The sequence below is a fragment of the Poecilia mexicana genome, unplaced genomic scaffold (assembly GCF_051168715.1).
Source record: "Poecilia mexicana isolate PSO_F unplaced genomic scaffold, ASM5116871v1 scaffold_6, whole genome shotgun sequence".
Classification (NCBI taxonomy): domain Eukaryota; kingdom Metazoa; phylum Chordata; class Actinopteri; order Cyprinodontiformes; family Poeciliidae; genus Poecilia; species Poecilia mexicana.
In genome coordinates this window covers 23,212,995-23,235,131 of record NW_028263375.1, presented here as the reverse complement: position 1 = coordinate 23,235,131, position 22,137 = coordinate 23,212,995, and the positions used below count along the sequence as shown (strand labels likewise).

At 40.2% G+C, this 22,137-nt stretch overlaps 1 protein-coding gene and 1 long non-coding RNA gene across 2 annotated transcripts; one reads left to right on the top strand and one right to left on the bottom strand.

The window, feature by feature from the left end:
• Nucleotides 1-1,954: 1,954 nt before the first annotated feature.
• Nucleotides 1,955-21,453, bottom strand: LOC148158706 (uncharacterized). Its single transcript, XR_015763073.1, has 2 exons — nucleotides 21,359-21,453; nucleotides 1,955-3,002 (listed from the first exon to the last, which is right to left on the bottom strand). It is a non-coding gene; the product is annotated as an uncharacterized LOC148158706 (long non-coding RNA).
• LOC106916495 (G protein-coupled receptor 22-like) lies at nucleotides 13,739-17,342 on the top strand. The gene is made up of 2 exons (XM_014984825.2): nucleotides 13,739-14,694; nucleotides 15,676-17,342. Exon 2 carries the CDS (start codon nucleotides 15,680-15,682, stop codon nucleotides 16,994-16,996), a length of 1,317 nt encoding a protein of 438 aa, XP_014840311.1. The 5' UTR covers nucleotides 13,739-14,694; nucleotides 15,676-15,679; the 3' UTR covers nucleotides 16,997-17,342.
• Nucleotides 21,454-22,137: the final 684 nt, after the last annotated feature.

Sequence of the window (22,137 nt, the reverse complement as noted above, 5' to 3'; positions counted from 1 at the left end):
TCAGGGCAATAGCAATGAATTAAAAATAGTTGGCAGAATTCTCAAAACAAACATTTTATTTAAAAATAATTGCAGAACTAAGCATTGTTTCCACAACTGGGGTAATTTTGAAACTTTAAAAATGCATTTCTTGAATAAGTTTCTTCTCACTGCAATCTTAAGGAAAGTCAGGTTTATTTTTTTCAATGCTTCGAGGTTTCTTTAAATGTACTTTCACATCTACATGTCTACCTGGAGACACTTTGAAGTTGCAAATCAATTAAACTCGAAGGATTTCAGCACAATCACTCTTCTTAAGAACACAAAACAGTGTTTTCCTTCTTTAGCAAAGAAATGCAAACGTCTAAAATCAAAGACGAACCTCTGTGGTCACCATGTTTCGTCTCCGACCTCAGAATGTTTCAATATTGCTTCTTCCCCCAAACACAGCAAAGACAAACGACGGGGCAGGCAAAAGCACATTCCCAGCATGCTAGCTACTGTCCAGACATGATCTGAGACAACAGTCAGATCGAGCTTTCCACCCGCTTCAAAACGACGCTTTGTTGTAACACAGACAGATGGCCTGATATTACCCATCCTGCCTGTTTTTCCCCTTCATTTTCTTCCACATGCCCACTCGTTCATTGGACCGACAGGGCCCTGTTGCTTGCCATCTGCTTACCACGTTTGGTACTCAAGCATGTATTTCCTGCTTGGGATGTCTCCTGTTGTGGCCACCATTCATCCCAATTTGATGCTCTCTTGTCATGAAATGATTTCTCACCTCGAATCTTATTTGTAAAGTGTTTCGGCCCGAAACACTGTTGGCTATGCATTCTGACTTTTAGAGTAAAGCCACTCATGATGTTTACACTTGTAAAAAAAAAAAAAATGTAGTATATGCTTATCTTTATCTGTGCTTAAATTAAGTTGAGCACTTGTTTCATCTTTTGTTCAGACTTTTCTTGGAAGCCGAACAGAATTCGATCGATACCTCAGAGTTAGCAGGAAGAAGATATTTCACTTAGATGATAATCTGTCTCTGTCTTCATAGGAAGGCTTCTTTTCTAAAGGGACGTTCACAGAGTCTGCTGACAAGCATCTGGTCTTTGTGGCTCATACTTAAAAATCAGTGATTACATCTATTTAAGCTTAGTCATAACATATCTACTGTTGAAATGTCAAAAAACGAGAAAATATGCAGCTGCTTTTCTTGAAGTTGCTGGTTTTCAAATGAAAAAAGAGGCTGTGGACTGTAAATTATTCAATATTTGTACCATAATCCATTTATTTTTATTTTCTTAGAATGTGAAGAATGAAAATATTTAATTTGACATCTATTAGGCAACACTGGAAAAAATGTGAATATGTTTATTAGTCAGTGGGTTCTCAAGTAACTCAGTCAAGTTTGCAAGGGAGGTCAACATCCTTAGTTTGATTTTCCTGCAAAACACTTTACATCTCGGTGGATTTGTTTGTCCTCTTGAGTAAAAAATTATTTTATCACTAAGGTTTAAAAAGTTATAATAAATTGGCATTGTGCGTTTAATAGGAATCCTCATGAAACAGATGGGAATAATGGTAATTTGCAGCTTTAATGCTCAATCAAGCATAATTTTTTTCAAAGCATCAGTGTTTTTTCTCACACTGCTTTACTTCTATAATGACCATTTATCAGTCCTATGTTAAATCCAGGCTTAAAACTTCGACTCAAAATGGGTATTTTGTCAACAAAATGTAAATGTAAACACTCAAAAACTTTCTAAATTCCATAACAGGTGTTTTTGTCACAAGGTAAGAAGATGGAACCACCTAAAATCTGATATCGCCAGGTAAAAACTTTACAAAAACATAAAATCGGCACAAAATTCTTACTTCATCATTTATTCTCGCTCAGTGGTCTTACTTGTTAATAAATCTAATTACTACACCTTGTCTTTACAAGCAGTACAAAACAGTACAAACACATGAAACAGATTATTAAAGTTGTTTAATATTTAAACAGACGGTGAAAGGCGGCTTTCATGTTTCCCGACTTGGTTCCATTTTTAAGTCTCCCCTCTTGGATGAAGTACGATCAATTATGAATACAATCAAAGAGCCCAAGAGATGCAGCTTCCTCCACACTGACAGCAAGATGCATTCACACTGAAAGCAAACAGCTTAATGGAAAATTATCTCTAAACGACTAAATGGCATTTGAGTGATATTCTGAGTTCTTCCTACTTTTTGAATTAACTTGCACACAATTTCCTGCGGCGCCACCAGATGCGAATGTTTGATCACAGAGGACAATCAGGGTACATGCTACATGGCTGTGGGTTAATGAGCAACTCTGGATTTAGTTTGGTCAAGCATGACTACTAATGACATGTACTAATTAAAAGCCCCTACAAAGTCGTTGTTACCCGGTGGTGGTAGCTTAACCCTGTCAGAACATTGAGAGCAGCATAGTACATGAAGGGCCAAGACCCTCATGTTATGGAAACCTGCACAACTCCTGAATCACTCAAAAGGCAAAATGATCTGCAGAGATGTAAGCACACTAAGGGATTTCTCTAGTAGTTCTTGGTGCAGGAGAGGAGGGTGAGCAGGTTTTTCAAAGGGTTTTGTTCGTTTGACACAGAGCGGTGTGAAAGTGAAACACACCAGCTGCAAATGTAACATTTGATTACAAAGCAGACTGGGTTCAACAACCCCACCAGAGAGCTGGGGCAACGCTTGGATCACGAGGTGAAAGCTAAACCTCTGATGAAGGAACATTTGAGGCGCTGTGACGCTACGCAGCCAGAATGACGGATGCCAAGAAAAAGGTGACGGTCTTTGTCCACATCAGCTGGAGACGAACCTTAAGAAGGTAGCAGCTGAGGGAGATAGGCCCATCTTTCCTGTCAGAGCATCGGCAGCCGGCCATTAGCAGCAAAGTGACAGCAGCAGCAGCAGCAGCATCACTGACAAGAAGTGACTGGGCCCAGCATGGGAAGAAAGGTGGCTCTGGTGCCGGGCCATTATTGCAAGTGCTAGAAAGAAAAGTGAGGAGAATATGAGCATAGAGAGGAACTGGGAGCAAACAAATGAAATGAAGCAATATCTCTATTTCATGCTGTCTGTGTCCACAAGTAATACTGAACAATATTCTTATAGACTTTATAAAGTGAAATGGAAAGCTTCAATCATATGAAAAGAAAAAAGATTATATATATATATATATATATATATATATATATATATATATATATATATATATATATATATATATATATATATTAGCTGTTTTCTCTTGAGCAATTTTTAAGGCTTATAGCTAAATTGTTCTCATTGCAAAGAACAACTTGGTATGGTTTCATGAAAATGCAATGAATACTAAATGCTCAACAGAGAAGAATGAAACTGCGTGAGAATGAAACTACGTGAGCTGCTCACATGACATTCTCTGCAAGTCCCTCAAGTCTCCGGCATAAAGGAGAAACATGGAAGGAAAATAAACAGGCATTGTCTGGCCAGACAACCACAAGGTCAAAGTTCACAAGCTACAAAGCGTTACATTGCTGTTAGGCGCCATCAGCAAATTTGTGTCTCTGTGGAATTAGAGATTCATTATAGATTCACATATTTGGTTATCCTGCTTTAACTGGGATACTATCAGCCACACTTTTGCTAAAATGTCACGTTTGTGTGATTTAATGAAGCTGAGATTCACATCTTTAATGCAACACATATCTTGTTCAAGTCAACTGAAAAAATTGACTTCATTTTAACTAATTAAAAGAGGGAAAAATATAGAAAATAATTGGTTTGTTCTCTATAAACATTAACAAAAGCTTGAGGGTTTATGTGACACTATAAAGTTAAATGCAAACACTATGTTACAAGGATTGTCTCTTTACCAACAATCCTTCCATACTATTTCAACATAACTTTGTGAAACTAAATTCCATAATTTAGTTTTATTCTATTGCATACTAAAGGTATACGGTGATACAATAGATAACTGATTATAACAAAATCACATTGCAGGTGAAATGAAGCGTCGTTTCAACCAGCAAATGTGTCTTTCCGTGTGTCTGTCTTGTTGGTTATTGGAGTCGTTGTTTTAATGGACCTTTATATTTAAATGAAACAATCAAGCTTTATTTGATCCAAACAATATTCTAACACACAGAAGGTCAAAAGACTTCCTTGGACATTTCTCAAAATCGCCCTCTGTTTGCTTCTCGCATGGCCCGTTTCTCATTCCTGGGCTTATTAATGGTTTTTAAAAATCCATCATAACATCAAATGGCAACAACCTCTAATCTCGTAAACTTGCAGCAGAAGATTTCCTCGACCAATTTTGTGATTTTTGCCTAGACTGAGAAGTTTTTAGTTGGTTTTTTTCCCTATTATCGCTTGCTTGTTATATGTGCAATTCGATGTAGTTTTGCTCTAGTCTTTTTTTTTGTCATATTTAGTTGATTTTACTTGGATAAACTATTATTAAAAATGACAAACAGTTTGTCTAAATGGTAAACAGAACTAAAAGGTACCAAATGCCAGGGTTTATCGCAAAGAGCTCTTTTGTTTTCGCTGCTTCGGCCTTCAGAGGCTCATGGTGTTTGTGCTCCTTGGCAGGTCATTTCTTCCAGCTGTCTGTTGGGACCCTGACAGCTTCTGAGAACCAGGATAAGGCTTTTTATCAGCAAACCGTCAGTCAACAAAACCCAAGTCAATGACAAGATCAGGCTCCCAAAAGCATTTACCTTTTGTTGATTCAAAGTCAGACGCAAACAAAAAAACAATTAAATAATTTTTTCATCCCTTGTATCCAATAAAAAATTTTATTTAATAAAGAATCAGCGAACTCTGTGACCCTCCCATTGGTCCGAGTTCACAGATCTCTAACTGAACTCCTCAAAAAACCAGCTGCAGAGTAAGAAAGCACTACACCTCCAGTCAGATGAATTCCCAGCAGATGCAGCATATTTGGATGAAATGAGAAGATAAACAGAACGCTGTGATGAGTGAGTGTCTGTGGGGAGAAGCCGGAACGTGTGCATGTGTGCGTAATACGTGCTTCGTACTCCCCCCCCCTCCAGAGAGCCAGCCTTTCGCTGCACTTGTCCCTCTCCTTGATGGAGTTGGGGACCGCCATGCAAAGCTTCGGGTTCCCACGCCTCTCTGCACAATCTTTGACACTGCGAACGTAAACAGATGTGTCGAAACAGGAAGTGGCCTGCTTCTGAGGGCCTGATGCAGCAGAGGTTGTTCGTCTCTGTGACAGAGAACAGCGAGGAGGTCACAGCCCAGCCGGAAAGAGCCAGAGAAAGTCTCTCCCACGCAAGCGTTTGTGGGGGGTATTTAGGATTGAAAGCTCGATAGAATATTTCCGATCCAATGCTGAAGGTTAATTAGCCGACTTCACCTTGTTGCTCCAGAGGCATCCTGGAATACAAATCTAAGGCAGGAGGAACCGTTAAAAAGAGGCCAAAAAATAAGTGACTGACTTGGACAAGGAGGAAAAAAACGGGTGAAAAATCTCAGCTGTGCTGTTTAAGTGAAAACAGCAGGACTCAAACAAGCAAAAAATCAGAAAGCAAACAAAATCAAGTGCAGCACAAGAAGAAGCAAAAAAAAAAAAAAAGGTAATTAAATGAACCCAAAATGTTGCATAGTTAAATAACAAATGACATGCATTTCCCTTCTCTGAGTTGAAGAGTCTGTTTCAACTCCAGAATGCAGAGGGTCTCTCCTTTTGATTTATGATGCAGCACTCAGTTGTGCTTGCGCAGCACCGGTCTGCGGCAAAACAAGAAGAAACAACTTTAAGAACTAGTTTGTGCTCACTAAGAATCTGCATCATGCACTAGTCCGCAAGTAAACCGGAGTCTGCACAGATACAGGGACAGCTATTTCAAATCTATATCGACATTTTATGAAGCTGCTCACATATTTGTGACTTATAAAATCAGAACACCGAAGGACTTCAATGTCACGCTTTGTATAAGAACTACATATTTTGTCTCATTTACTTGTATTAAATGCTTCTTTTAATGAGTTAATGGTTAATGTATCCAAATATGGGACAACTCTCTTGTTAAGAAAATAAATTTAGAATATGCTAGTTTTAGAACTTAACATGTCTTGATTGAAATAGCCTAATTATAGTTTTCATATTAATAACTTATTCTGCCCTATTGACCTTTATTTTATCTGTAGTTGCAGCAGATGGTTTGCTAGGATCTTTTGAACTGCCCTTTGTCTGTGTGGGAAACAATCAGGAGAAGTTCCAGTTTTCACACTCATCTGTGAAAAGCCGTAAAACAGCAGGAGTTCAGGTCAGTAGAGGAGAATCTCTGCTTCCACTCTGTTTAGGAAAAGGGGACAAATGGCTTTTGATCTTGGAAACAAATTGCAGGGAGTTTCTATCTTTAGAGAGGGTCAGAGACAGCTCCTGGTTGGATGAGCAAAGATACGCCTTATTTGAATAAATTAAAAGACAAGAATACGCCTTTACTATAAAACTTTCTACACGGGAGTAACAAATCAGATTTGCTCTTGCAATTCTCCAAAGATGTCTTTGCTTTTCTTTCTTTCTTTCTTCTTTTCTATTTGTCTCAGGTAAATGAATGTCTGTTTTAGTGTTGAAGTGTCTGTGTTGTTGATGGGATTTTATACTTTTAAATGTTAGAATAAACTCTGAAAATGTATGCTATGGAGCGTTGACTGTCATCTCTGTGTGGCTTTTGTTTCCACACATGGAATCATTGAATCCCGGAGCACAAGAGAATATAACAAGCCAGAAGTTTTCATTTTTATTCTCTTAACACTCTCCAACATTAAGATATTAGTTTTTACAAGCTGTAATCTGGTCCTTCGTGTTGCTTTTGGAGTGATGACTTCTTCCTCTGAGTGACCTTTGTGACCTATGAATACAAGATTAATTTAAGATCCGGTCAGAGGATCTACGAACACTTCTGACTCTGGATGAGCACAGCTGGTAGGCAAACTAATGTTTCAGCTGTCACTACTTTAGCTCAACAAAGTCTGCTCTACCTTGCACTTGAAAAATATGCAATTGTTTTTTGTTGACTTATGACGTAAATACATTAAAGTTCTTTGTCGGCATGGATGGACAATGTGGAATAAATTAAGAGTATATAAAAACACTAAAAACACAACATTTCAACTTTTTTTCCCCCACAACTAAGATATCAACATAATTTATCCACCTGAAATCTGAAACCAGGATCTACTTGCATTTTCCCTTTCCACTGACTCTCCTGCTCCAGCATCGATTTAGGGTTAGGAGAATAATGAGAGAAATAGGATGTGCTGTTGCTCTTATTAGAACGACACACACACACACACACACACACACACACAGCTGAGCCAGAGCAGCACAGCGAGCAGCATTTTGTTTTCCCCATTGTTAACAGATCCCACAAGCCCATGAGGGGATGAAACCGAAGCTCCTTGGGGTTGTTTTTTTTTTCTTTTAAGAGGGCACTTTCTACAGATCCAAAAACAGCCTCTCCATTAGTGCTTCAGTTCTGGGGCAAATCACAGTGGCGTCGTATGGGTGCACGATGCCAGCTGCACAGAGGAGATAAAGTGTATAAGAGGCGGGGTGCTCCGGTTCTGCTGGCTCCTGTCCTGCTGCTGCATGATTACCTGCTGATGTTTGGCTTGCATCCGGTGGACTTACTGACCAGCGAGGGACAATACGTGCACATTTTCTTCATCACACCCAAGAAAGAGAGCCTATACTTCCCACAGATGCGCCACAAAGTATGCACCAGGGGAGGGTGTACGAAGATATTCAAGGCTTTCAACAGGCAAATGAACACAGCAGATCCATGAACATCTAAAGGCACTCAAGAGTGAGAGGAGCAAAAAAAAAAAAAAAAAAAGCTCTAGTTGAAACCAGACAGCAAAGAAAGTGATATAAAATATGAATGAAGTGAAATTAAATATTAACTTCATTCTTCTGCTGAACTCTAAGGTTTGGTAAATGCTGTTTCTTTTTGGTGCAGATCTTTAAAACGTTTTCAAATAGAAGGATTTATGAGTATCCATAAGTAGGCTCAGGCTACAGGTAAACATTTTTTCATATTGTTAAGCCTTCTTTAAATTTGTGGAATATTTTCACCAAAAAAAAAGAGACGTGCTGCATGTAATTTAGGCCATTGTCAAGGTTTCTACTTTCTTAGGTGAATGATGCGATAGAATTATTTCTTCAATGCTACCTTACGACGACAATTGTTTTAATTATTGATGAATAGACGGCACCTTAAAACCAAAAACTGCAAACCAAAATCTGCGTTGCAGTAGCATTGCAAAATCAAGAAGTCACTTCTAAAGATTATTGTTCCACCAAGAAAATCAGCCATGGCACATACAAAGTCCAACTAAGCAGGAGAATTACAATAAAAAATGTAATTTGTGTTTTACAGCTGATGTTTCAGTTTCTGTCTAACTAATTGCAATGAATCACCCAGTTTCAGAGATGTCAGGGAGGAAACAAGACCATTTGAGGTTTAAACATATTTAATATCTGGGGAAAACTGATTAGTTTTAAAGGACTGTTTCATATAGCTTTGCACAAATGCTGTTTAAGAATTTTACATCCAGTACTGGATACATTAGCAACCAAAGATCTAGATCTTTGGTTGCTAATGGTGAATTAGATGTAGCACTGTCAGCTATCATGCTAGCACAAACCAACATAATTATGATACCCTTTATGCTAATCATTTTAACTAACTTGAGCTTTTACATTGGTTTTTTTCATACTGCATGCAGTATGTTTTTGTAGTCACCTTGCTAGTGCTAAAGGCCAGACGTAACATTTTAGCTAGTTTCAGGTTTTTATCTAATTTTCGCTTTTACGTGGAGTTTTTTCACAGTAGGTCAATCTGCTAGCCTTGGTGTTAGCGTTGCATTTTAGCATTTACATGGATTTTTTCACTCTGCATGGATTATGTGACTGTAGGTCAACATGCAAGTGCTAGCCTACATGTGATCATTGGTATTTTAGCTAGTTTTAGCTTATTAGCTTATTTTCCCTTATAAACCGCTGTGACCTTAGAATTTAGGCTTTGTAAGCATTGTTCTGCCCCAATTTCCAACACTATTTGGGTGGGATCTTTGGATTTTCACCAATAACATTCAGTGTACATCAGCTGCATTTTCACAAGAAATGCACATTTTCTAGTTTTATTTACAGCACAAGCATTTATTCATTTATTATTATTTTGTTTCTGGAGCTACTTAAATAAAATGCTGAGTACCTTCCAAGTGCTGACAGCTTGCCATTGGTGTAAGACCAACAATAAATATGTAAATTAATATTTTTTTATTATTTGATTGATGTAGGATGCACATTGATGCGATGCTTTTGCATCATGCTATATTCTTTCTAACGACCCAAATGGTTTACTGAATGATAAAGAGATTTTAGGAATGAGATTTCTCTTTCTGTCTTGAACTTCACACCTTTGCTACCTCTACAGATAAAGATGCTCCTCTTTACAAATGTCTTTCATGTAATGTGAAGCTTTCATATGTGGTTCTCTTCATCCCACAAACAGCGACGCTCTGTGCACGTCACCTGGAACAGCAACTTGAATCCGAGTGTGATCCAGTGTCCTTGATTGTACCAAATTACAATAAAGGTTTTTCCTCTACTCCCACATTAAAAGGGTTGACATTGGTGTCAATAATGGACTCCATCAGGACTCTCAGACCGACTGGCTGCTAAGCTCATTACACCACTTCCAATATGCGTCAATTAAAGCCCACATTGTAAGTGGGACACGGAAAGTAGATGTTACACATTAGCATTCGGTGACTAAATGTTGTTTTCTGACATCTCCTGAAATTGCAGTTTTTGACATTCAGAGAGGGAAATGTTACATCCTGACTTTTTTCTTTTTCAGCATGAATAACATTTTGAGTAACTCTGTTCCGGTCTTTCACGTTCCCCCCCCCCAACAACGTTTTCATCTATTTTATTACAAATCTCATGTAAATCTATTTTTTATTGGCACAAGCGCTTTAAAAATCACAGCACCCTGGAAAAATGATGATTCAAAAATCTATGAATTTTGAATAAATTAAGTTTGTTACCATGGAAATATTGTTCTAATAACCAAGTGGAGCAAATATTGTTCCAGCCTTTGGAACTAAATATAAATATGTGCTAAAAATATATATCTATGCAATCATTTCACAAGCAAACAAATCATACCAAGTAAATTCATACAATAAATTTTCAGCTAACTTATAATACTCATGATCTAATGTAAAGTGGTCCTGTGTTGAGCCAAACTGTCTCTGATTTTGTCCAACTGGCCTTCAGAGACAGTTTCATATGTCCAACCTGTGTGGCAGCTTGTTTTGTTGAAAATCAGGCTGTTCTCTTGCTCATTGTGTGCCATGCTCCAGCAGTAAAGAGGGGCAATTTGTGTTGTAACCATGCCTTTTATATGAGTTATTGATTCTGGAGTGTACTTCTGGTCGTTTGTTTGGGATCTTGCTTGTTTTCAAGTTAACAAGAGCTGGTTGATTCTTCTACTCATTTCAGTTCAGTCACAAAATTATCTTGGGTGCAACACAGAGAAGACAAACAAGCACTGCATTAACCTGTGCAAAACCAATTCAGATCAATCCCATTTATTATTCATAGGTGAATAGATACTGCGATGGACTGGCGACCTGTCCAGAGTGTAGCCTGCCGCGCACCCGTTGACCGCTGCAGGTAGACACCAGACCCCTGGAAATAAATATGTTAAATAATGGATAGATGGGTGGAGGTCGATGAATAAAACAAATCCCCAAAACTGGTATCTAAAATTCTTGCAGCTCATAAAAACATGTCTGTGCTAGCAATGGGAGCATCTTGAATTATCACTTCCTTCCAGTTCAAGCCAAAATAAAGAAAACTTAGTCCATGTTCCTCATCACGTTTTGAGAACTTCTAACTTAGTCATTTGTTAATAATCTGAATGCTATTGAAACGTTAATTTACTCAATTCACCACATGGAACACATTTTATAGATAAATTAAATACAGACAGATGTTTTCAAGCCAGTATCTGTTAATGATGATGATTTTTCATTGCCATACTACAGTCAGACTGCAGTTCTGAAAATCGACGTCGTTCACAACAACTTCTCCTTCTGTTCACTGATTGGCCCAGTTGAAATTCTAACAGAGAAATCCCCTTCTATGGGAGAAAGTCCAGATGGAGCACTGAGGGGAGATGAGGATCAAGAGCAACAGAGTACAAAGACAAAGGCCAGGTTACACCTAACACTAACTGTAGTGAATCTTATTACTATAAAATTAAACTGTTCAAGGACTCTAGTGACGTTTGTGCTTTTAGATAAAGAAAAATTAAGTGTAGATCAATATGACAATTACACAAAGGTGTCACTCAGGTGAAAAGTGTGTTTTTTTTTTCAGTGTTATTTTTAAACCACGGCAAAGAAAAGGCATTCATCAACACTTGGCCTGATGCTGACATGTGCCATGAGTTTGACACATGTAGCGTAAATTATCACAAAAATATCATGTTACTAAAAACAATATATGTCACACAACTTTGCATTAAACACATGCTAACTCTGTTAAGATTCCAAGTTACTCTATCAATTTTTCCAACTATAAATCCTGGACATTTTGACTTCTGAGTACATAGAAGGCATAATTAAAGTAATGTCCATTAAGCAACCATCCAGCGCCAAAAGATAAGAATCTTGTTTTGTTTGTTTGTTTACTAATGTAAAAAAAACACACAAAAAAACAAATGAAAAAATGTCTTGTTTGACAAAAACTTTTGCCTTTCTGAGAAGAGAGCAAAGTTTCCTCCATTGTCTTTAAAGGAAGGACATGATTTGCCAGAATAGCCTCTGGTCATGGTTGTACCTGACAAAGGAACAGAGGATGGTCAACCCCCCCGCTGATCGGATCGAGTTACTAAATTGCCACTATAAGTCAGAACTGCAGCACTCCATCTCTGCTTTTTCTGACTTCAGTCCTTCTTGCAACATCCATCCATTTCTCCCACTCAAAGCTGCCAGAACTGATCTCTCCTCTGACAGCCCTGTTGTCTCACGTGCAAAGACTTATGTAAGTGCAAAAGAAATCAGTTCAAAACAAATGTTGCTCCTCTTTCCTGCCTCATAATCCTCACAAACACATTGCTCCATCATTACGTGATAATTACAACCGTCGCAGCGTTTTCATCACCTTATCTTTAAAAAGTCTGTGTCTCTGCAGCAGCGTTGCGCGTTTGCACACCGACATCAAAAGTCACAGAGCAAAAACACGTTTGGAGCATTTGAAACGAATCCCTAAGGGGCTTGCACAGGCGGCGGCGGGGAAGCGAGGACAGAGGCAGAACTACGAGAAACACCTCCCCTTGCTGGTGAGAAAAGGGTTAAGCCTATTACTGCAGACCAATCAGGACTGGGGGAGCACTGCAAACCTCCGCAGTAAGAGAGAGAGAGAGAGGAAGAGAGAGGGGGAGCAAAGATGTGAGGGAGGAAGAGGAGAGAGTGGGAGATGCAGAGATACCGGGAGTGTGATGGTTTGCACTCTAATCCAGAGGAAGCGTAACAGAGTTAGTTTGATGTAGATTATTCACACAGTCTAAGCTGGTGACAAAAATGAAGACAAGAGGAAGAAACAGAAATGTCACATTTATCCATGAAGGACAACTCTTTGCTGGACTTCTTCTAAATGAAGAAAACACTGAAGACTCTTGGCTGCTCAAAGAAAACCAGGTGTGATTCCTTTAGTGCTCCCTGAAATCAACCAGAATCATCAGCAGTCGACCTGCAGCTGTTTTGCAGCGATGGGAGGAGAGGATACAGTGTGGTGACCGGAGCGGCTCTGGAGCCTCTGTTTACTCCACATGGTGAGCTTTGCTGTGCTTTGATAGGACACTGCACACTTGTAGGCTTGATTTAAAGTCAGACTATAAATAACGCGGGCACGACGGCAGACGAAGCCCCAAGTGCACAGTCTTGGGTCCGGCACATTCTCAGTTGCACTGTATTTCATGAACAATGACTCAAGCTAAAGGTTTTTGGCATCTTTACTTAGAAGTTTGCATGTGTGTGCATCTTGTAGTGCACATGCACTCTGTGAAGCAAGAGCTTCAACTGTGTGAAGTGTGTGCAATCACATCTTCATGGTACAGAGGCATCACTCACACCAAACATTTCCCCCGATGTTTTAGTGCGATTGAGTTAAGTGAAGGAATCTCCTACGGCCGGAACAACCTTGAAAAGGGGACGAGACGTTTCTTTGAGGAGATTACATGGATAACAAGGAGCTACACACAAAGTAATCGCGTCTTTGTGACAGACTCCCCAAAGGGATCACTCTGTACTAAAGCTTCAAGGCAGCCAGTCTGGTCATGAAAACTGAATGACCATTTCATCAGCGCTGTGGCTTTATAAATAGCAAAATGTCTGCCAATAAAGATGCATTGGTACAACAATGGCGTAAAGTCCATATGGAACTCGATGAAAGATCAGAGGCTGCGTTCTTTGTCATTAGGAATTTCCTTGTTGCTTCTTTGCTTATGTTTCGCTCACACCCCCCCCCCCCCCCCACCTTCTCCCGCTGCTGTTTCTCACTCCCCCATCTCACTCCCTCTGTCACTTACTCTCCTTTTTTTCCTCCTTTCTCACTTCAGGTTACTGTAATCCAGAGACATACAAATGAAGGATATACAGATGACATCCTGCCCCGCGATTTCAAATTGATGTCAGCGATTGCTGCTCTCCGGCTGAAGAAGCGACTTCCATTGCTTCATGATAATGACCTTCTCGTAGACTGCTGAATCCAGCCACAATGCGTCCACTTACCGGCGATCCCATGTGTCATGGTAATTGGACATCCATGTGGCGGCAAAGTCTCCGATGATTTAGGGTGCTGCCTGTCGAGGGGAAAACTGGAGGCCTGAGCGCGGTTCACAAGTCAACGTTGACTGGAGCCAGAAGAACAAAGACTGGTGTGAAGGCTGGAGAGTGAAGGCCTCTTCCATTAGCGCTCCCCGGGGAGGCAAAGGCCTCGACACCGTCTGGATGTACTGACCTATTCCCGGCACACTCTGAGCACCACCTTGCTGCATACTGGGGAACAAACAACACAATGACAGCTCTTTCCTTTTGGAGTTTATCCCAACGTTTGGAAGCAGTTTACCACATTTAAAGTTTACCGTAAGACACGTAACGTTAACCGTAAGCCGGAATAAAAACAGAGAAGGAAAAAAACATCTGGGTGCTTTGTGAGTTACATATTCCAGTACTGTGCTAAAGAAGACTTTTTTAAAAAGTGTTTTCTTGGTTGGCTTGAATCGCTTCAAATTGGGAATATAATATTTTAAACAGAGGAATCCTCTGACATCTTACACTTTTTTTCCCCAACTGATTTGTCAATGCTGACATCTTCCTCAAAGCAAGCCTTCACTGACGATAGCTCTTGCTTTTTGGCCGTGGAGCTCGGGCGAAAAAAGCCAGGATTTTTGGCGAGACACTCAGGTGCTTTTGTGCACCTCTGGGATGGAGTGAAAGGAAAAGCCTTGCTGGGGGGGCTCTGCTAGAGCGGAAACGTTTCCACCGGCTATGTTTGGATGCGATGCGTCTCTCTGTGGATCCAGCATGGACTGCCTGCTCTGACTACACAGTCCTGGTGTTCAGATAGTTCTGGAGTGAAAGGTAATTAAAGCTGCCTTTGCTTTGTTTTTGTGTTACCTTGAATAATGTTGGGGAAGAATATTAACTGTGTGTATGCAAAGCAGTTGTTGCAGTGTCTGCAGAGCCGCTCTTGAGGCTTTTTGTGATTACATAAAATCAAGACCTTCTGTTGAAACGACTGAGGTCTTTGGTGCGTTTATTTAAAAGAAACACATTTCAATTTCTATTTTTGAGACTCGGAGACATGGAGGCGTGTTTAGTCAGAGTGGAGCTGTGTTTTTGGTTTTTTTTATAAATCACTTTGAATATTTGTCAGTAATAAAAAGTGAAATCTATAACCAAATCACACTTAGCTATTTAAGCAATAAGAAGCATTCACGTAAGATGTTATGTTTTAACGGTATACAGTCTAAAGATGCACCAAGTGTATTTCTGAGCTGTGATCAGCCAGCCGGAAACTCAAAAATCTGATGCATACTTTAGGGACTGGACACAGAGACGGGTATTTACAGTTACTAAATAGGATTACCAAAGCTCTACTGCGAATAGGATGCAGAGGCAGCTATAAATGGCTAATTCGTAATCATTTTGTCTTTAAACAATAACATCCACTTCTAAAGCGATACCTCTCCAGCACACTCAGTGTTTAAGGTACTCGACTAAAGACTGCTCTTACCAGGTGGGCTCGTAAAACCTATTTTGAAGGTAGTTGCTTCTGATTTTTAAAGTCCAATCGAAATCTCCTGAAAATGTTTATTAGCACAATAAAAGTCGCAAATGGGCCACTAAAGTCTGAACGACGCATCTCTATAATGCATTACCGGTAATACATATGGTAAGAAAGCAACTGGCAAGGCAGGTCAGGACGTTGAGCTAAGACTTATCCTTTTTTACAATGACACCAATAACTCTAGCATTAAATGTGAAGTTTTTTACTGTCTAGAAATGGACAAATACAGCATTTACTCTATAAAGTTCTTTCTTCTTCTACCTAACTTGCAGGATAATGCATATTTTCCCCTGCCGACAAAAAGAAGCCACCATGAGCAACGTCACAGTCACCGACAACACTGAGCCCATCAGCAGTGCCATGAGTCCGGCGGCCCCCGACCCGTACCCTTACCCTGTTAGCTTTCAGATCTCCCTGACGGGCTTCCTGATGCTGGAAATACTGCTGGGTCTGAGCTCCAACCTCACAGTGCTTGCACTTTACTGTATGAAGTCAAACCTCATTAGTTCCGTCAGCAACATCGTCACCATGAACCTTCATGTGCTGGACGTGCTGATCTGTGTGTGCTGTATCCCCTTAACAATTGTGGTGGTGCTTCTCTCCCTGGAAAGAGACATGGCCCTCGTCTGCTGTTTTCACGAGGCCTGCGTCTCCTTCGCAAGCGTCGCCACTGCTGCTAACGTGCTCGCCATCACCCTGGATCGCTATGACATCTCTGTGAAACCGGCCAACAGGGTGCTGACCATGGGTCGTGCGCTGGCACTGCTGGCTTCGATTTGGGTGCTGTCCTTTGCTAGTTTTCTTGTTCCCTTTATCGAAGTGGGCTTCTTCGCAAACGACCACGCTGAGCTGAACCAGACGGCGGTGGAGAACGGGGCCCTCAGCAACGAGTACTACACCGAACCTGGCCTGTATTATCACTTGCTCGCTCAGATCCCTATTTTCTTCTTTACGGCAATTGTAATGCTAATCACCTACTCGAAGATCCTGCAGGCACTCAACATTCGCATCGGCACACGTTTCCACGCGTCACAGAAGAAAAAGGCTCGAAGGAAAAAGCGCCCGTCCATGACGGCCATGTCAACGCAACAGGAGGCCACGGACGCGTCCCAGAGCAGCACCAGCCGCAATCCCACGCTGGGCATGCGGACGTCCGTCTCCGTCATCATCGCCCTGCGGCGGGCCGTGAAGCGCCACAGAGAGAGGCGAGAACGCCAAAAAAGGGTCTTCAGGATGTCCCTGCTGATCGTGTCCACCTTCCTGCTGTGCTGGACGCCGATCACGGTTCTCAACACGGTCATCCTGAGCATGGGTCCCAGCAACCTCATGGTGCGGTTGAGACTCGGCTTCCTGGTGATGGCATACGGGACCACCATCTTTCACCCGCTGCTCTATGCCTTTACGAGGCAGAAGTTCCAGAAGGTCCTGAAAAGCAAGATGAAAAAGCGCGTGGTGTCGATCATCGAGGCCGACCCCACGCCCAACAACGCGATCATTCACAACTCCTGGATCGACCCAAAGAGGAACAAAAAGGTGACGTTCGAGGACAAAGATGCGCAGCTGAAATGTCTTTCTTCTGAAGATGTGGAGTGAAGAAGCTCATCACGTTAAGGTGAAACGCAGCCAAAGCAGCTGAAAGTGACTTCAAGCCATCATGAAAAAGGGAAAATTGTATTCCAAAGCAGTAATGTAAAATACGATGTGCAATATGATGTACAAATGTAGAAGGTGGATAATTTATTACTATTTATTGAGAATTGAGATAAGTTTCATAGATGTATTATTGTACTGTAGATATTGCATGGCCTTTTGTAACAGCAGCAGCAACACATTATGTACATACAGGTACAGAACAGGTTAAACGAGATATTTAAATAGAGAGAGACGTAGGCATTGTTATGTAAACGTATATTTATAATAAATTTTGTGCTCACATCCAGTGCAGCTTCCTATTCTCCGCTCCCTCAGGAAAGATGTTTGTGAATCGGTAACAGCTGTGAGATTACACACATTTATCTTGTTGCCACTTTTCTTTGACACCAGTCCCGGCGGTCTCCAGCGACCGCTAACCTTATTGCTCGGGAGTGTTTGAGAAGAAGGCCCTTATACTGCAATTTTATAATAAATACAAGGCCGCAAACAAAGACAGGTCATATGCAGTGCAGGTGAGAAGCGTACGTACATCAACAGGCATGAATATGTTCAAGATACAAAACGTGGTGAAATGATGACGCAACAAACAACTTCAAGGATTTCTAAAGACTAGATTTTGGGAGTACATGTTTGAATTTATAGGAGACTTTCTGTCATCCAGAAAAATGATGTACTGAGGGGGAAAAAATCCTCTACTGTAGTTTTGTGGAATTGTATTTTTGCAAGTTTTAGAAAAAACACATGCTTTTTAAAGCTATGAGATTCAATTCTTGATTTATCAGCATTGAAAGGCCTCATTTAAATGGGTTGCTTTCCAGGAACGGAGTTGTATTTATTTTATTTTTTTTAGAGAAGTCTGGGTAATTTTCAAAGCTTTAATATTTGCCTGTTTCTTCCCATTCCAACACCAGTTTTAAAATGCAACCATTATTCTTTTGGACCACCGTCTTGTGTTCAAGGTTCAACCCGATGGCCCTAATTGGCGCCACGTCTCGACGCTATTGTAAACAGGAAGTTGCTGGAACAACTGTCCCTCTGTCCACCATGAGGACAGTTTCATTTCAACATTGACTGAGAGAGTGCTGACCAAGACAAACGCTTCTGCTCTAAAATTAGCACCTTTAAGCTTGGATCAAATGTACAGCTGCCAGCGCAGGCTGTCCCTGCGCCCTCTGTAAAACTGAATACAATGAAATGAGACAAAGATTAAGCTATTTGGCTGCAGTGACAGGCACTTTCTTTAGGGTCAAGGTTGAGGCTTTCAAAACCTGAGAACACTGTGCAACCTGCCAAGGATAGCGGCTGTAGCATTATGTCTGATGTCTGTTTTGCAGCACAAAATGGATGCTGTAAGAAAAATTCTTCACCTTCCCCTCAAATTAACACCTGGACGGTCAAAAATTTAGACATAAACTTGGAACAACAATCGCAGTTTCACAGTAAAACTGGTTTTGGAATGAATTAAGCTTTTTGTTGAAATAGTCGCTTCCTTTAACCCTTTGAAAACATGTGGACTGCACTTAAAAAGCAGGGTTTATGCCAGGATGACGACACATATGAATGAGCTCTTCCTGTTCTACTAAGAGCCCTGGCCAAATATCGTGAATTATCCCAAAGCTTTTGCTTATTGTGACAAGAGGTCTGTGCTTTTTCCACAATTTCCTAAAGAGAGCTTAACTAAATACAAGTGAAGGTGAACCCATATATTTTAACCTCAATGTATAATTTGACCTGTTGGATAAGAGGTGATGTATAATAATTTAAATTTGGTGCAACCTGTTTACTTTCTAAAAGTCAAAGAAGCAGCGAAAAATAAAGAATGGCTCAAGCAAGTCAATAAAAGCCCTCAATTAGTTAGGCTTTCATGCGCATGACGAATACATGAGTACTGTACACAGAGGAGAGTAGGGGATGTTGGTTTTGAAATAAAAGAAGAAAAAAACATGCTCAGGAAGTACTGTTTACAGTTCACCAATCGCACACACATTCCACAGACACAACAGAGCGCCATGCTTCTCGTCATCCTGGCTGACATAAACCAGATGTAATCTCGTTCTGGTTTGCCTCTTCTTTATTTATTTATTTTTTCTGCTGCCATTGATTTTTTTTGTCACTGAAAAAGCTATCATAGCCTAATTTTAAGATGATGAATTGAGTGTAACACGAGGTAGAGGAGAGACCGTGACGGTTTAAATTAAAACAAAGATTTCAAAGAGAATTAAAAAAATGTTTATTACTCGCCTTCTGCTGTAATAAAGTACTTTGCTGCCCGTATATGGCTAATAATGCATGTTTTTTATCATATGTCAACGAAGGAGGCAGCAGAGTTGTTCTCCCTGAGTTATTGCAGCTTTGTATTTTGGTCTTAGTGACAGGCTCGCCCTAAATAGGCGGAAATATTCTATTCGTACAGCTGCAGAAGAGTTTCAGAAGAGAAAAAAAGAAACTGTGTGCTTTAACAGTAAATCTAGATGCAGGGTTGCATACAATTTCTCATTTTTTGGTTATCACATGAATATGATAGGCATCCTTCATTTCGTCCTCAGGTCAAGAATCATTTTCTTTGTGAAGTCCATATAGAATTCTCATGCATACAAAAAAAAAAGCTACCCACAATGCACGCTGCCTCCGCTCTTCATCTCCTTAATGAACCTATTACATGTGCACCTTTGCTGTCTCACGTATGGCAGAAAATCGAGGAGCCCTTTTCAATCCACAAAGCACGAAGCTGTTGGCTACCAGACTGATTGCACAGCCTCAATCAAATGCGTGTCTGGCTGTCAGCGTCTGGTTAGTGGCACGGCGGAGAAAATTGATGTGGGAATATTGAGGCAGGCAAGGGATCCTTATGGGCCCGCTTTAAAGCGGCAGCCAGGATGCCACGGTGCCTTAAGGGCACATCTGATCGAGAGAGAAGATGGGATCAGAGCCAGCAACAGATTAGCCGGCAGAAGAGGGAAACTGACCTATAAAGATGAATATTTATACAGCACCGATGATATTTTAGATCGTAGCGTCGACAGCGGAGGGTTGCAACTAGTAGTTTTTGAATTCTGCAACATTGCTCTCTAACCGGGGCGGGATGCCCCAGAGGTAGCCTCTAAAAAAAGGGGCGCCATCTGCCGCAGGCGTCAATTCAAACCCACCTGGGGGACGTTTCACAGCTACTCTGACAACCAACGTTTTCAACTCATTTTCTAAAATGTGACTCCAGTAAATAGTACCAACCAACAGGAAGTCATTTCAAGTGATTCTGGTTTGGTGCAGAGTAGTAGTGATATTTCAGGAGAGCTACGAGGGACATGACGGGATCGAAACCTAAATATTGTATCATGAAACATTATTGGACAGTAATGTGGAATTTGGTTAAATTATATTTCATTTATAAATTAGCTGCTTAACAATAAAGCAATATACACAATGAAATTGTTTATGGGTAAGAAATGTAAGCATAATGTGATGAAACTGCACACCACAGGGGCAAAATGCAGGTACAAATTACAATTAATGAATCCTGTGATCTGTTGCTGAATATTATTAAATAAATTCACTGTAAAGTCTAAATTATATGTAATTACTGCCAACTGCATCGCCCTCAGGAGTAAATAAATTAGAGCTCTTCTCAAATGCTAGGTACTATTAAGCTTTGTTATTATCATCTTACAAAAAATATCTGCTAAAAATGAATCTGTAGTTAATTAACGGCTGCTTGACTTTGAGCTCTAGATGGTACAACGTAGACAAAAACACTATTATATTTAATTCATTTAAAGCTAACTTCGTCCAGGCAGTGTGTCTCATCCATCGCTTTATGGCCACTCCTTCAAGAAGTGATAAAATACCGTTGTTTGCTCTTGCAATGATCTTCAGAAATGAAATTGAACTTGAAAAATGTTACCAACAGCAGATTTGAGCATACTGTCTTCCAAACATTAGGATGATTTTATAAAAGATTGTTGAGGACGTTAGCATTCTCATTGCGTCTGTATAGGTCTCGCCAGCCGAATGACACCAGCTATCCAAACAGCTAAACAGCACGAATGCAGAAACTCCACAGACTCAGGAATGACGTCTTGAAGTTTTTACTGACATCAATTTTCTGTGAAACTGTAACAGGACAAAGAAATACATACAAGTATTGTTGCTGTAGCAACACCGTTTAATATACAAAGACTAGTGGTCAGAGTTAGCTTAGCATCAGGTCGAATTTACTTCTAACAGAAAAATACATGATTTCTCTACAAATGAAGATGTCTGCGATAACTGTTCTCATATGTAATTAATTCAACTTATAATACTTACAGATGATCCTTTAGCAAGCAAGAAAACAACGTAAGCAGGACTGAGGAACTGCCATGCGACTGAAACTGTGCTGTACTTCCTGTTTTCTACTTTCCCTACTGCTTTTTGACAACTACCAAGAATGACCACTAGATGGCATTGTTTAGCACAAATAAGATAACAAAACGGTGAACATAACAATGTCTTTTTTTAAAAAAAATCCGGTTTCCATGAGTGTCTCCACTTCCACTGTCTGTTTTTTGGCAGTCAGACGGTTCAGGCTTTGGATCCACTGACTTTGAGGACAAGTTGCAAAAATAAACAAACGGCATGAAGCAAAATCATGTATTTTAAACCACAACAGACGGGTACATGGATGATTTACAATTTGAGATAGTGCAGCCCAAGAAATCTTGTCCAAAGAATTTAATTTACAGACTTTCTCAATTTTAACAGAGCTTTGGCTCCGGCAAAGTCCACTGCCGTTCAGACATGGGCTGCATTAAAGTAATAAATCAAAAGAAGAAAAAGGGCAGACGTTCAGTCAGGCTTGAATAACTATTTCACATTTTTTTACAGCTTCACTCAGACTTCCCCACTGAAGTGGTGGACAGAGTAATAGCAGGAGTGGGAAATTAGCTATTCACATAAAACTGCAAAGTGCAACAATAAGGTGAATATAAATTGATTTTGTATAAAATGTTGCAGCAACAATAATTCTTTAATAGTTGGAAATTGTAGATGACATTTCCAAATTGCAACCAAGGAAAGCTAGTAATGCTCACTGGATGAAAAAGGAA